The sequence below is a fragment of the Paramisgurnus dabryanus genome, chromosome 20, assembly GCF_030506205.2.
Source record: "Paramisgurnus dabryanus chromosome 20, PD_genome_1.1, whole genome shotgun sequence".
NCBI lineage: Eukaryota > Metazoa > Chordata > Actinopteri > Cypriniformes > Cobitidae > Paramisgurnus > Paramisgurnus dabryanus.
Genome location: NC_133356.1, coordinates 29105899 through 29120784, shown reverse-complemented (window position 1 = coordinate 29120784; position 14886 = coordinate 29105899). Strand labels below are relative to the sequence as shown.

General features: G+C 37.9%; 1 protein-coding gene across 1 annotated transcript; it reads right to left on the bottom strand.

Annotated features, from left to right (window-relative positions):
• Nucleotides 1-2575: 2575 nt before the first annotated feature.
• psap (prosaposin) lies at nucleotides 2576-14466 on the bottom strand. Its single transcript, XM_065251052.1, has 14 exons — nucleotides 14310-14466; nucleotides 11567-11700; nucleotides 11411-11485; nucleotides 11207-11332; nucleotides 10740-10922; nucleotides 9686-9829; nucleotides 9540-9596; nucleotides 5763-5912; nucleotides 5586-5678; nucleotides 5326-5509; nucleotides 5080-5243; nucleotides 4908-4988; nucleotides 4709-4816; nucleotides 2576-3311 (listed from the first exon to the last, which is right to left on the bottom strand). The coding sequence occupies exons 1-14, from the start codon at nucleotides 14341-14343 to the stop codon at nucleotides 3276-3278; spliced, it is 1569 nt and encodes a 522-aa protein (XP_065107124.1). The 5' UTR covers nucleotides 14344-14466; the 3' UTR covers nucleotides 2576-3275.
• Nucleotides 14467-14886: the final 420 nt, after the last annotated feature.

Below are 14886 nucleotides of genomic sequence, written 5' to 3'. Positions count from 1 at the left end.
TAAAGCCGTTTCATATCCCTTACTGCCATTTTTGGCATAAAATATGACCTGTGTGTATACATGTTTGGTGCTATAACTGGTCATTTAAAATAAGCCTTTTAATCACTTTTAAAGGTGCCTTTTGTAACGCTGGAAGAATCTTTTGGCAGAAATGCAATTATAATTTAAATAACTATATTATCGGTGGTGTATAAAGTTCAGGGCTCCAGACTAACTTTTTTTACTAGGAGCACAGTGGCCCCCAACTGAAAATTTTAGGGGCGCAACCAAAAAATTTAGGGGCACACACCGTAAATCAACATGCTAACCAAATAATCACATTTCTACAAATTTCCACTGTATTACTAATAAATACTTTGATGATAGTTGCAGAAAGTACAATGTGCTGTTTTAAATTTAGTGTCACATCACAAAAAAAGGTCAAATTTACTGGTCGCACATGTGCGACTGGATGTAAAATTCAGTGGCATAATCTCAAATTTTGGTGGCAGTCTGGAGCCCTGTAAAGACCTTGCATAATCAACTTGAAGATATTTGTCACCCAGTCTGTGAAGACCCAGCTAAAGTAGTTCATTTGTGTGATTTGCTGTTTTCTACATAAAATCATCCTACATTGTGTGAAAATATAACCTTGATATCTTTAAAGGTGCCAAAGAATGCATTGAAATAATCTGTTAAATTGTTCTTAGATATCTGCATATAAGGTATGTGGCTTAATAAGTGCAAAATTATCTAGAGATGGTTTTACAAGCCTAGGATTTGCATTTAGAATGAAATGGTCTATAATTATCTATAGGTTTCTGCAGAACAAAAAAAGGGGAATTTTCCAATTTTGGGGCATTTTCAAACTGGGATTAGGCGTTTTTAACCATCCAAACAAGCCATACATCTTTATTTTTAACACCTATTTCAGTTTGAAAATGCCCCAAAATTGGGAAACGCCTTTTTGTTCCGCAAAGACCCCAGTCTCACCTTATTTAAAAGGGTCATGAATAATAAATGTTGAATAATGTTTCTCAGAGCACTCCAGTTCAGTAGCTCTGTGTGTGTGCAAACAGACCTTATGTTTGAGCCTGTATGAGACGAAGATACAGATTGAGAAATAATCAAGTCTTTGATGATTAAAAATTGACATTTCTGCGTCGAAAGATTTCCATATAGACCTGCAAAATGTAACTAATGTCAATAGTAGAACATATAGCACTTGTAACTTAGTGACAACTTTGTTTTTAGCATTGTAACAACAACATTGTACTTAATTTAATTTGCAATTTAATGTTGGGGTCGTACATCTCAACTGTAACGTCACAGTTGGTGTTATGTTGAGATTGGTCTGTTTTCCAGCGGTCTTTGCATGCGCAAGGTTTACATAAGGAGGAAACAATCGTGTTCGAGGCTCATGATATGTCAATCACAATGTACACAACTTTTATTATTCATCTATGCCTTAGATAAATAATTTTATATTCTACGGCACCTTCAATATTGACTGAATAAGATTACGTTAAAGACTGAAATCAATGTGAAATTAAAGTTTTTTTTTTAAAGTCACCATGAAACAGACATCGCAATTGTCTTATTTTTCCAGTGGTGACTTATATCCGAGTGAAACAGCTTCTGAAATGAAAAAAAGGCAGGGCTGGACTTGAATTTGTCCATTGAGAACTGATTGGAAGTTGGGTCTTTTTGCTATCCGCAGTGATCTCTTCTGGAACCCGGCCACCTGCCATTAGTGATGGGCGATTTTGAAGCACTGCTTCATGAGGCTTCGAAACAATTACGAATCTTTTGTTTCGAATCATTGGTTCGGAGCTTGTTTCAAACTGGCCGAAGTCACGTGATTTTAGCAAACGAGGCTTCATTACGTCATAATCCAAGGATTCACCACTACGGGGAGCTGATCACAAATGACCCGTATAGGTGTACTCGGGTCAGTTTTATTATAAAAGTCCTTTAAATTTTTCATCCTTCTGACTAATTACACTATCAATTTGTCTACTTTTTGTTTATAGACAGATTTAATGAAAAAATGTGCAGAATTAAAAAGAGAGTTCGTTTTAATGATGTGTTTGCCAAAAATAAAACTAAAAAACCAGAATACACTTTTAATTATGTCTTAATCAATTAAATACTTTATTTTTCTTAAAAAAAAAAACATATTTTTAGAACAATTTTGCTATTATTTTGTAAAAAGTGTAAAATGTTTGGACAGATTTTGTTGCGTTTTCACTATTTTGACCAGCAGATATCGCCAGCGTGTATGGGGTTTCGAACGCTTCGAAAAACTGAATCTATTTGCGAAGCAATTGGTTCAATTGATTCGAAGCTTCGAAAAGCTTTGTTTCTCCCATACCATATGACTGGAAGAGAGATAATTTTGTTAAGGGGAGAAGATTTGCCTTTTTGACGAAAGACTGAGAGGAAACATGAAAAAAACTCACAGAAGTGACTTCTAAAAACTACCACAATATTCCAAAACAAATGAGACTTTCATTTTAATTTCATTGCAACTTTAACAGACAGCGTCATGTGTGGTTTTATGAAAAGAGTAGGCATTTAATAAATGAAACCAGAGTAATGGGATTTGGGTTTATTTCATTTCAGTTTAGGTTCAAAACAAAGAAAACAGAACAACGTGAAGCACAGGATAAAACTGGACCATTATTAACACATTTAGTCAGTGATGAAACATGAGTAGAGTTAGGGGCCAAAACTGAAGAGGTCTAAGAATTGTTTCAAGAATCACTTTGCCCTTAAGCTCATTAATAACAGTCACAAAAGTAATAAAAGAAAGAGGATTATTTTCAGTAAGGAATCAAAACCATCACCTATTAAAAGTAAAGTCACTGGCCTCACAGATGCTTGTGTTTACAGTATCGTGGGAGGCAGGGATATCAGGGAGCCTTAAAACAGTCTCTCATTTCTCAGAGGTCTCAGACCCCCTCATCAACTATTATTTTCTCTTACAAGACTTGGTGCGTGTATGAATTAACAAAACTAAAACATTCAAAAATAAAATCCCCTTTAGAATGCACAAAAAGCCTAAATTCCAGTTTCAGTGCAAGTATTTCCCAATATAGCTCCAGGAGTAAAACCCCTGCCCCCCCCAAATATTGTCCTTTCATTAAAAGCTTTACATTCCAACAACAAGCATTTAAAATTCGATATGGCATTTAAATTTCCCAATATTAAAAGGAAAACAAGTATTGATTTGACAACAGGAAAGCAGCACTACAGCAATTCTTCTTCAGTTTCCTTTAAGTACTGCGCATCCTTTAATTCCAAACATGACGCCTGCAGTGGTCCATTGCCTGACACACAAAGAGAGAAGCTTTACTTAAAGGGGACATTTCACAAAACTTTAAGATGGCAAATAAATCTTAAGTGGCCAGAGAGTACATATGTGAATTTTTAGCTCAAAATACCATATAAATAATTTATAACATATTAGAATTGACACTGTGTTGGTGTCAGCAAAAATGTGCTGATCTCTGCACGAAATTGCAGTGCCGTGGTTCGTTAGTGCAGATTAAGGGGCGGTATTATCCCCTTCTGACATCACAAGGGGAGCCAAATTTCAATGTCCTATTTTTACATGCTTGCAGAAAATGGTTTACCAAAACTAAACTACTGGGTTAATCTTTAAAATTTTTAAGGGTTGATAAAAGCACGCGGGACCCAATTATAGCACTTTAAGGAATAGTCCATTTTCTTAAAGAAAAATCCAGATAATTTTCTCACCACCATGTCATCCAAAATGTTGATGTCTTTCTTTGTTCAGTCGAGAAGAATTTATGTTTTTTGAGGAAAACATTGCAGGATTTTTCTCATTTTAATGGACACCAACACTTAACTCAACACGTAACAGTTTTTTTTCAACGGAGTTTCAAAGGACTATAAACGATCCCAAACGAGGCATAAGGGTCTTATCTAGTAAAACGATTGTCGTCATTTTTGACAAGAAAAATAACAAATATACACTTTTAAACCACAACTTCTCGTTTAAATCTGGTCGTGATCCGCCAACGTGACCCCACGCAATACGTCATGATGTCAAGAGGTCACAGAGTACGAACGAGAAACTCCGCCCCAGTGTTTACAAGTGTTGAGAACGAGGACCGTTCCTGTTGTTGTATGTCAACTGATACTAATTATTGTCTTTGTCTCAGTTTATTGTTTACAATGGTCCGCAAATGGGCGTTTGATATATGTAACACGTGACCTCCCTACGTCACTACGCATTTACGTTAGGTAGCCCTGGACCGGATCTAGATGAGAAATTGTGCTTAAAAGTTTATATTTTTTATTTTTCTTGTCAAAAATGACAATCGTTTTGCTAGATAAGACCCTTATGCCTCGTTTGGGATCTTTTAGAGTCCTTTGAAACTCGGTTGAAAAAAACTGTTAATTGTTGAGTTAAGTATTAAGTGTTGGGGTCCATTAAAATTAGAAAAATCCTGCAATGTTTTCCTCAAAAAACAATTTCTTCTCGACTGAACAAAGAAAGACATCAACATTTTGGATGACATGGTGGTGAGTAAATTATCTGGATTTTTCTTTTAAGAAAATTGACTTTTCCTTTAAACATGAAAAAGTCAGATTTTATGATATGTCCCATTTAAAACCAAACCTTTAACTGGAATATCGTCACGGAGATTACAAGGAAATAATGATTATCAAATGTGAAAATAACAACATGAATACTCACATTACAACGTGAAGCGGTCTCAACATTCTTACACCAGAATGCTGGTCCCCAGCTGCACTGGTCCAATCCCAGCAGCCTTTGCACAGCCTCAGGACATGCTCCCAGCTTCTGTACATCACAACACAAACACACAAACTCAGACTGGGCTCATACTGGACCACGTTACAGTGTGTTTAAGGGAGCAGCGTGTCAATCTTACCATGCAGACAAAGTCAGGATCCAGTGTTGTGAGCAGCAGCTGTACCAGCAGAGGTTCATACTGTTGAACCAGCTGATTACACTGCAAATAAAACACACGCACGGAGTTTAATTCAGACTGATGAAGAGCTCCCACCAGTGGCGATGAGAATTCACTGCTAAATAAGGCTCACCTCATCTCGAACTGCTTCGGGCAGGAAGTTGCAGACCTTCATCACAGCCTCCTCGATCTGTGCTTGGGTGGCGTTCTGCTCCAAGATCCCATCCACATAACGCACGGCCATCTTACACACGTCGCAGAAACCACCGGACTTAAACTTGGCCTTGTCCATTACAGCTGCAGTGCCAAAAAGAACACATTAAATCCTAGAAATGAATAATGAAGTGTAATGGATTGTGTATTTATTATTGAAACGTACGGATAAAGGCGTGTTTGGACCCACTGCAGAGCCCGAGGTAAGTGCAAATGGTTTTAGGATCGGCCTCCTGCACGAGCAGCTCAATGATGGCCTTCCCGTAAGAGTCCATCAGATCCTTGCACTGAGCCGAGAGCGTGGCAGGCAAGATGCCGCAGACCTTCTCCAGAACCTGCACGATCTGTTCCTGAAAAAAAAACATGCAAGATGAGCTAAAATGTACATCAGCAAGCCTTTATTTTGAGAAACATGGGACCTCATACCTCAGATGTTTTATCCTGAAGCATACTCTCAACCTCCTTCATCACAAATTCGCAGATGGCACACTGTGGAGGTTCACGAACACGCATCATCTCCTGTTAAAAAAGCAGGAAGACAAACTTAAAGAAACATTTACACGCACATGTCCCATTTATTTTTTGAAACTGTATTGTTCCTACCCTAGCAGGTGTGGTCACGGCAGGCTTTTCAAGTTTGGTAGCAGGGAACATCTTAGCAGGAATGGATTTGGCGGGCATCAGCAGCTCCATAGGTACGGATTTGGATTCAGAGGCACAGAAACCAGAACGACTGCAGATGTCTTTAGGTTGCTGTAATTGAATGTCATGAAATAGACATAAGTTCAGCATTTCATTCAGCATTTTCTTAAAAAAATAAAAAGCATCCCAAGCAGTGGTCCATGCAACATCTTCCATGAGGTCACGTAGCATCCATTGCCCTGCCAGTCTGCAGGCAGCCATGCATGCAAAACATAGGGCACATGCATGATGTACTGGATGATATAATAGATGGAGTAAAGGAGAAACCACATCTGCTGATGGTCTAGATAGAGGACGCAACTTATTCAGAGCCCAGGTAAGGGTCAATGAAATGGATCAGTTGGCAAGGGTAGGGATGGGAATCTTAAGGAACTGACATTTTGGTTTCAATCCTAACAGTGAATAACAAATATAAGGGGTGGCTTCCAAGACAGGGTTTAGATTAATCCAGGACTAAGCTTTATTCATATTGGGACGTTAAGTAGTTTTTCCCAAACAAACAATACTGGTGTGCATCTCGAGTGTAAAAAGTGGCACTGATATACATCAAGATGTTTTTAATGCATGCTTGAGCTGCCTTCATTTATAGTCTGAGACTAGGATAAGCCCTGTCTGGGAAACCAGCCCATAAAGTTGTTTATAGTTTGAGATTAAGGTAATGGATCAGCTCTCAGGATAGGGACACACCAAATGGATGCCAAAGTAGCACAGACCACGAGGTTGGGTCTTGGTCCAAAGTTGCCCTGACACACAAAACAGATCGCTGCCAAGTAGCACATTCTATGCCTTCGTAAGAGGAGATAATTTTCGTACCAGCAGGTGGCAGTAGAAACTGAGAGTGACTGCTGGGATTCAAAACATAAACAAAGGCCCTGTCCCAAATGGCACCCTAAATAAAGTTTATTTAACAAAGTTCAGGAGGAGCATGGTCATGTAATGCAACCAATCAGCGCAAAGAGGTCCCTTTATATCAGGAGTGGGGAACCCTGGGTACCAGTGCCCTTTGTTTTGCCTACAAGTGCTTAGAGGGTCCGGAGCTAGCACTTTTAGCATAATCCATTGATTAGATCATTAGCATTGTGCAAAAAAAAAAACCACCAAAGAGTTTTGATATTTTTTCTATTTAAAATTTGACTTTTTTGTAGTTAAATCGTGTACTAAGACCAAGCGTGTCGCACAAGCCCTAAAAAATTAAAGCCAAAACATCTCGATCGCCCCCCCCCCCCCCAGTGACCCAGTATAGGTCATAAAGCCCGCCTCCCCATGTTATTCAATGGTACTTGAAACCAACTAAAAAAAATTAATTAGACTTCAGTTATCTTTTTTCCGAAGCTGGTTTCTGTCATTTAACGTAGTTTTTATCACGCTGATGTACATTCAAATGTTTGTTTTTAAAATAGGTTTGTGTTTAGTTAGTTATTTAATGATATAAAAACGGTGGTGTCACGTCATGATTGACAGCTGTGATATCGTGCGATATGCGCATTCTACAAGAGCGAGGGGCGGGGTTTTGTTTTCGCGACTTCACTTTCTGCTCACTACTGCGCATGACTGGTCCCGAAAACGCTACTGCGCAGACTCAAGACGCAAGATGTCAGCGCCACGTCGGGACACTGGCGGCTTCACTTTTCACTAATGGAAGAGAGCGAACAGGCGTCGTCCATCTTTTTTTACAGTCTATGACTAAGACCGACTCAAAAGTTGTGATTTTCTAGGCTAATAATTTTAATGTAGTAAGGACATGAACTATAACTCAAGTATGTATTTAACTTTATTTTATTAAATATTTGTTTTTTTAATGCACTTGATAATTTGATAAGAGAATAAACGTTATAAAGAGAGTAAGGAAAGAGGACATCACTTCACTTAATACTTCATCTCCTCAGTCCTCGCATCTTTCCTCGCTTGCACCCTAGAAGGGTGGAGCTAAAGCCTAATTTATAGTCGTGCGTAAGTTCTACGCCATAGCTACGGCGCAGGCTATCCGTAGCCTGTGCGTAGCTCTGCGTAGCCTGACGTGCACCTCGACAAAATTTTTAACAGCACGTCAGTTCTACGCGGACCGCAAACGCTGTGATGGGTTCTGGTGGTGGACCACTCCCGTCAGGTAAAAAAAAAAAAAAACTGCGTCATAGGCATTTCCATTTGCGACGGTGAAAACAAAGATGAGCCAAGTTGAGGAGTGATTTAACTCAAACTGCAACATTAGTTGCTGTTTATTTACTTCCATCATTGCTGGTCTTCTCAAATCATACACAACGAGTTGCCGTTTCTTCTTCATTTGAGAGTTAACTTGCCAAGCTTCTTTGACGTTCACGCTGCTACTGTGGTTTGCGCACGTGTTTGCACGTCAACAACGCAAAAGTATAAATGAAAACCGACACGGAACCTACGCACAACTATAACAAGCCCTTAAGACGCGAGGAAAGGAAGCAAGGAAAGGAAACAAGGATGCACAAATAAGAATTGAGAAGCACCCCTGCTATTGAAAGTAACCAAGGGGACCATTTTCGGGTAGTGCCTAATATCACTACGCCTGCTGCAGTCATGTTACAGCAGCAAAGTCCTTGATTATTACGCCAGAATGAGAGTATAGTTCCTAGCCATATCTGCCTAGAAAAATCACAACTTTTTATTTTCCGTCAGTCTTGGTACACGATGTAACTACAGAAGAGTCAAGTTTTAAAAAGGAAAAATATACAAATGCTTTGGTCATTTTTAGTGCAATGCTAATGGTCTAATCAGATTCAATGGATTGTTCTAAGCTAGGCTAAAAGTGCTAGCGCCAGACCTGGAGGTCAGCTGAATGGATTCCAAAACGGTAAGATTCCAATTTTTAACTCTTTTGAAAAAAGTGGAGTGTCTCTAAGCTTATCTCCGTTCAGGGAAACCACTACCACAGTCTTCCTTCAAGTCTGCACTTTTGTAAAGTAACACCGCTTGTGCGCATTAAGGGCAACAAGCAGATAGGAGTCAAGTGCTGCACCCAGCGAGTACAGCATAAAAATGCTGCAGTAAAACAACAAATGGTGGTATGGTGAACGGGTATTTTTAGTGTATCAGTAGAGATGGCAGAAGAATGCAGACATTCAGGAAACATTAACAGAGCCAATGTCAAACATTCTTTATTATTAAACATGTAATGGGTCTGAATAAAAGGATGTTTTAGATTCCCAACCCTACCTACTCTCAGGACAGGTGCCATTTTTGTTAAAAATTAATGATTAGTTAACTACAAACCAACATGAAAACCAAACGGTTAGCTCTATTCTAACAGCACATACTAGTAGCCTGCCTTCAGTGTAAATGACAGCAAAGCCAATTAGCCGAACGACGGTGCGAGCTAAAATAAGACTAGCAGCTCAGAGAGACCTACCTGTTCCTGGAGACCAGAACAAAAACCAAAAGAGAGACAGAAAAGAAAATGAGGGTGGGAATAAAACAGAAAAACAAGTGATTAGAGATGTGAATTAAGCTGGCAGACAGGCTTAACGGGAAGACCAACAAAAGCAGCTTTGTTCATTTGACCGCAAAACTGCGACAAGCTTTACATATTAAAAACATTTGCTGTGGTCTCTCAAGAAGGGGATGTCAGGCACTCGTTTCGCAATGGAAGGTGAACGGAGCCGTTTAAATGACTGCACAAATAAACACAGCAGTCAACCACAAGCCACTTACCATAGACATGAGCTGCTGGATGACCAGTGGGCCGTACTGGCTAATGTACTGTTTGCACTGTTGAAAAAGTAGAAATGAGATGGATCAGAATACACACAGAGGAATTACACTGCAGAATATAAAGAATACAAGCATGGTAGTCTCACCATATCAGACAAGCCGGGTCCCAGTTGATCACACTGGTTCTCCGCTTGTGATAGAAGAGTGTTGATAAATGAGGAGTTGGATTTAGCCTCGTCCTGAAGATCAGTGATAAAAGTTATGCAGTCCTGGCACACGTCCCCAGTCAACTGCAGACATAAAACATCACAAGTTAACAAATGGCTCTTAAAAACAATGCATGTAATACAGCTATTAATAGACAAGTTCACAAGCATTTTTAATTTAATAACGTGCCTACCCCACATTACTAATATTCTTTATTTAGGGCTGCATAACTAAATCACAACTAATCATTTGCAGAATAAAAGTTTGTGTTTACCTGTGTGTGTAATTTTTATAATATACTTTTTATACACTTTTTTTATATTATTAGGTATTCATACACCTGCAATAATAATAATAATAATAATAATAATACTATTAATAATAATATTATTATTAATAGTATTAATAATAATAATAATACAATACAAATGTATTATTATTATTATTATTATTATTATTATTATTATTATTAAGTAATAATAAAAATAATGAAAATAAAAAAGTAATAAAATAAAAATAATATCTTTTTATTTTATCATCAATACTTTATGTTGTTGCTTAATAATAATAATAATAAAATAACAATAATAAAAAGTAATAAAATAATAATAATAATAATAATAATACATTTTTATTTTATTATCATTACTTTATTTTATTATTATTGTTGTTACTATTACCATTACTATTACAACAATAATATTATTATTATTATCATTATTGTAATAGTACACAGACATAAATATATTTCTTAAATATGTACACATGCATGTGTGTGTGTGTGTGTGTATTAATATATACCCAATTATTATACACAATACACACGCATTAATGCAAACAAAAACGTATTCCTCAAATGATTATTTTCGATTAGATGTTATGCTGCCCTAATTCTGATCCTTTGAATCAGAACGAAATCTGTCAAATAAGCATGAGTTTGGCATCTAGGTTTATCAAGATACACCAATGTGCGATTTAATCGTGACACCTCACCTGTTTGGTCTTCTTGGCCATTTCCTGGGGGTAAAGCAGTTGAGGGATGTTGAGAAGATGTGGGCTGGCACGCTGGGTCAGGTCCATTTGAGGGATCTCATTGGACATGAGCTGTGCTTTAGCCAGAGCTTCCTGCTGCGAGACGCACAGACCCAGAGCACCGCACGCCACACCGGGGTCACTCTATGAGAAGAGGGGAACAAAGAATCATTTGGTAAGCATGTGGGGAATATACACAGACATAGGACCATCGTGGTCAATCATCTTGATCCCCAAGATGAGGGTGATTTGTAGCCTGACCTAAACCCTAGTATGTGGCCTATGAAAAAAAATCTGCCTCTTCTCCAAAAGAGGCAGATTGTGGAAGAGCTAAAGGGTTTTTACTTTCAATACCTCTTTCCATTAACAAAAATGTCAGACTGCGTTATGAAATAAGCTAAAGGGGAAGAGAAGAATGTTGAGCTCACCAGCTCTCCTTGGATGATCCCCATGATAACAGGGAAGTAGTTGTCCACAATGTCCTTGCACTGACCAGCCAAGCCCTCATCTGGGATCAGCTGACAGGCCTTCTCAATGTACCCGAGAATTTCACTCTAGATTTAACACAAAGCATTTAGATTCAGAGTCTACGTCAAATGATTCACAACTTTAGTATCATGATGTGAACATACCTCTGTGGAATTGTCCTTCAGCAGCTGCTCCACAACCACCAGCACCTCCTTGCACAGATCACACGGCACAGATTTCTACAAGAGAGATTTGAGACTTATTGCTCATGAATTATTCACCGGTAAAGTAAAGCAGTTTGGAGAATCAGGCCAACCCACCATCTGAGGTTTGTTCCACACATTCTGTTGGCAGTGCGGGACTGCGCCACAAAGAGAAGCGGTCTTGGCATTTTGGCACCAGTAGGGGGGGCCGTTGGCACACTGCTCTGTACCCAGTAAGGGTGTTGCCACAGCTAGTAAAGCAAAAAGATTGACAATGTTCAAAATAAAACATGCACAATATTCAAATGTTTATAAGAGGAGTTTCTACATTTGCGGTATGCAGCATGTAACTGTATCCCACAATGCAATGCGCTGACTGATCTGCCAAAATACAAAAACAAACTAAATCCTTCAGGGTTTCACAACCCGATTTTTAACGCAAACCTGTGATTGAGTTGGTTGTAGGATTAAGATATGAGCAAAATATAAAACCACAAAAGGGAAACATAAAGGGAACAAACATTAGATAATCAAATCTCGAAAGATCTTTTTTTAAACAAAAAAAAACGATCTGAAACTGGTGCATACTGGAAAGTCCCAACGGAGGTTATTGGGTGAATGCGCAGCTAAGAAGTAAAAATACATTGCAAAAACCAAGTAACGCAATGGGCGGCTCAAGCTTTAAAAAAAAAAAAACATTTGGTACTTAAATTACGTTGAGAGCTGCACAAATACTTCAATGCATAGTATACATATGCAGTGTCATCTCACATGACACAAAAATTTGGATTGAGCACATGATCTAGTCACCGTTTTCACCAGCTAAGCAATACACAAAAGATAAACCAACACAAAACCCAGAAACTGAGAGTGAGTCAAGTTCACTCAAGTGACCAACACTAAATTTTGAAGAAGTTTAAGGGTAGAAATTATCCCATCAGTAATGAGTCAACATCTCATGATCCAGTATGTTACTGTGCCGTCTAATCAAACTAAAAGTGACAATGATATCAATGCCATCTCAGATATCATTTATACCTCATTTGTTAAACCACAAAGCTTCCTAAAACGTAGTACTGGAAAGTCCCAAAATTTAAGTGAGGCTGTCCAGCTTATAATAAAACAATGAAATAAAGTAAAAGGCAAAGTGCAAACACTAAACTGGCTATGGTTTTATTGCTTGAAGCATTTAAACAAAGAACTAGCAGAATATGTGGGTCATTTATAAAGTTGCATGGCCACAATGTTCATGTTATAAAGTGTATGGTCCATAAACCATGCAACCCATTTTTTTAAATAATAAAAGCAAATCAGAAGTTATTCACTGTGAATGGGTATCAAGCAGTGGGACACTATAAGAGTCTAAACTATGTATTTATTGATAATTAGGGATGCACAGAAAGGAAAATTCTTGAACGAATCTGGAAAAAAAACAAATACAGAACACGGTTTTCATTTTTCTAATAACTTTGCCAATTTTAATCACAATTGCCAAGTTAAATTTTCAGAATTTCCTTTTTACTATATTTAACATTACTTAACAAATGAAAATGTAACATTCCAGATCCAGAAGACACTATAGTGCTTTTTTAAACCGGGAATCGGAAAGCTGATTTGTTAAAACCGTTTCATTTGGACACATAAATGAGTCTTGGCTAAACGGATAATAATCCGATCTTCTATTTCCTGAAGAAAAACACAAATATATACACATTCATAACTCCAACTTAAGAAACTTGAACTCTGCGTGGGTTGCTAGTTGATCACGTCAAAGACCTCATTGCTCAGTAAAATTCACTTGTTTGGCTGAACACACAAAATTGTTTTTTTTTTTGTTGTTGCTATTTTTGGCCGAATAATTTCAATTGTTGAACATTCGGTGCATCCCTATGATTTACTCCAGAAAAGATGACAAGTCATTTTTGTAGCTAATTAAAAGAACCAATTAAATGATGATGATGATGATGATGATGAATAATTAAAATTAAAAAGCCTTGAATAAGTTTGCTAAAAACGTATGACAAACTTACAAAAAGAGAAGTCTGCGAAAACCTAAAAAAAAATGAGAAACCTAAAAGCAGTAATTACACACTAGGACAAATGAATCTTAAGGTTGCTAAAAAAAAGCAGAAGTGAAAAAATAAACCTTATTCTGAAACAACTTGTGTTGATAAAACCCATGACAGAAAAACAAAAATTACTTCCTGTAAGTCTATAGTATCATTTTGCAAACAAAGGTGGGTACATTTCTACCTTTGCAACGCTTAAACTGATTTCATTTACCTTGTCAGCATTTAGACACATTTAACTGTGCAAAACAAACAGTTAAGATAAATCAATCCATCAAATCAATAAGACTGCATTTCTCTTCATCAAGATCATTGTGTTAATGTGTTGAAGTCGCGACGCAATCATGACAAGGAAATGATCCTCCACAGACAAAACACACAGAAACCAACACAGTTTTAACAGCTCTTGAGGACTAAAGAAATATTTGATAAACCCAACTTAAAAAAACAAAGCAAAACAAGGAACCGGTTAAAACATCTGCGCAACAACGCAGCAAGTTAAGGCATTAGTAGTGTCCGCCTAGCCAGTTTGCTAACGGTACGACAAACGAAACATTTAAAAACAGACAACCTAGCAGGAAACCACTGTATCTGTTGAGATTACAACAAAAAAACATGATAAATTGTTTAATTATCAGTAAAATTACAAATGTAAGTGCGCGCGCGACCGTCAGTAACCTACATGACATGTTTACCAATCAACCTCCGCCATTAACGTTGGCTACTGAACACATCTGTGACTAAATATCCCACAAACCAACCGAAAACAGTGAAACTTAATCATATATTACCAGTGGAGATGAAAAGCAAGGTGAGTAACATCATGGGTTGATATAAAGCCACTTCTGGATCGTTGTGAAGCCTTGTCAGAGACAGTCGGGGATGTTTATGCTGCAGTGTCGCGTGATGAGTCTTTATGCTGATCTCACTGTCAGCTGACTGCTGTGCAACAACCACGTGACCGGGGCGTGTCCACACAGGACTTAATTTATGCAAATGTTTTACAAAGTATTTACAATGTTATTTATCGCTTCTTTAATTTATATTATTAAATGTAATATTTATTGCCGTAGTGCAGACAGAGGCTAGTTGTCACTTGTTTTCATAGGTGCGTTCGGCTTCATGCGGCCTCACAAAAACCGACAGTAGGATGACGTCAAAGTACCGCGAGAGCCGCTAAAGAATCATACAGTGCAGTCTAATTTCGCGGTACTTTGACGTCATCAGACTATGACTGTTACTTTTAACAGTGCCGCATGAAGTCGAACACACCCCAGCAGTGGTTTTAACCACTTAGTTCGAAATCAAAATTAAAAACTTAGCCTTCATTATTCAGGTTTTCTTTATTGCTCTTTTTAATGTGGAGTC

What these genes read in the sequence shown, in the direction of transcription:
- psap (XM_065251052.1), bottom strand. Translation starts at nt 14,343, where the DNA reads ATGATGTTACTCACCTTGCTTTTCATCTCCACTG. An exon ending in TGGCCAAGAAGACCAAACAG is followed by an intron (nt 9,830 to 10,739) that starts GTGAGGTGTCAC and finishes TTATGTCTGCAG; the next exon opens with TTGACTGGGGACGTGTGCCA. An exon ending in TTCAGGATAAAACATCTGAG is followed by an intron (nt 5,510 to 5,585) that starts GTATGAGGTCCC and finishes TTTTTTTTTCAG; the next exon opens with GAACAGATCGTGCAGGTTCT.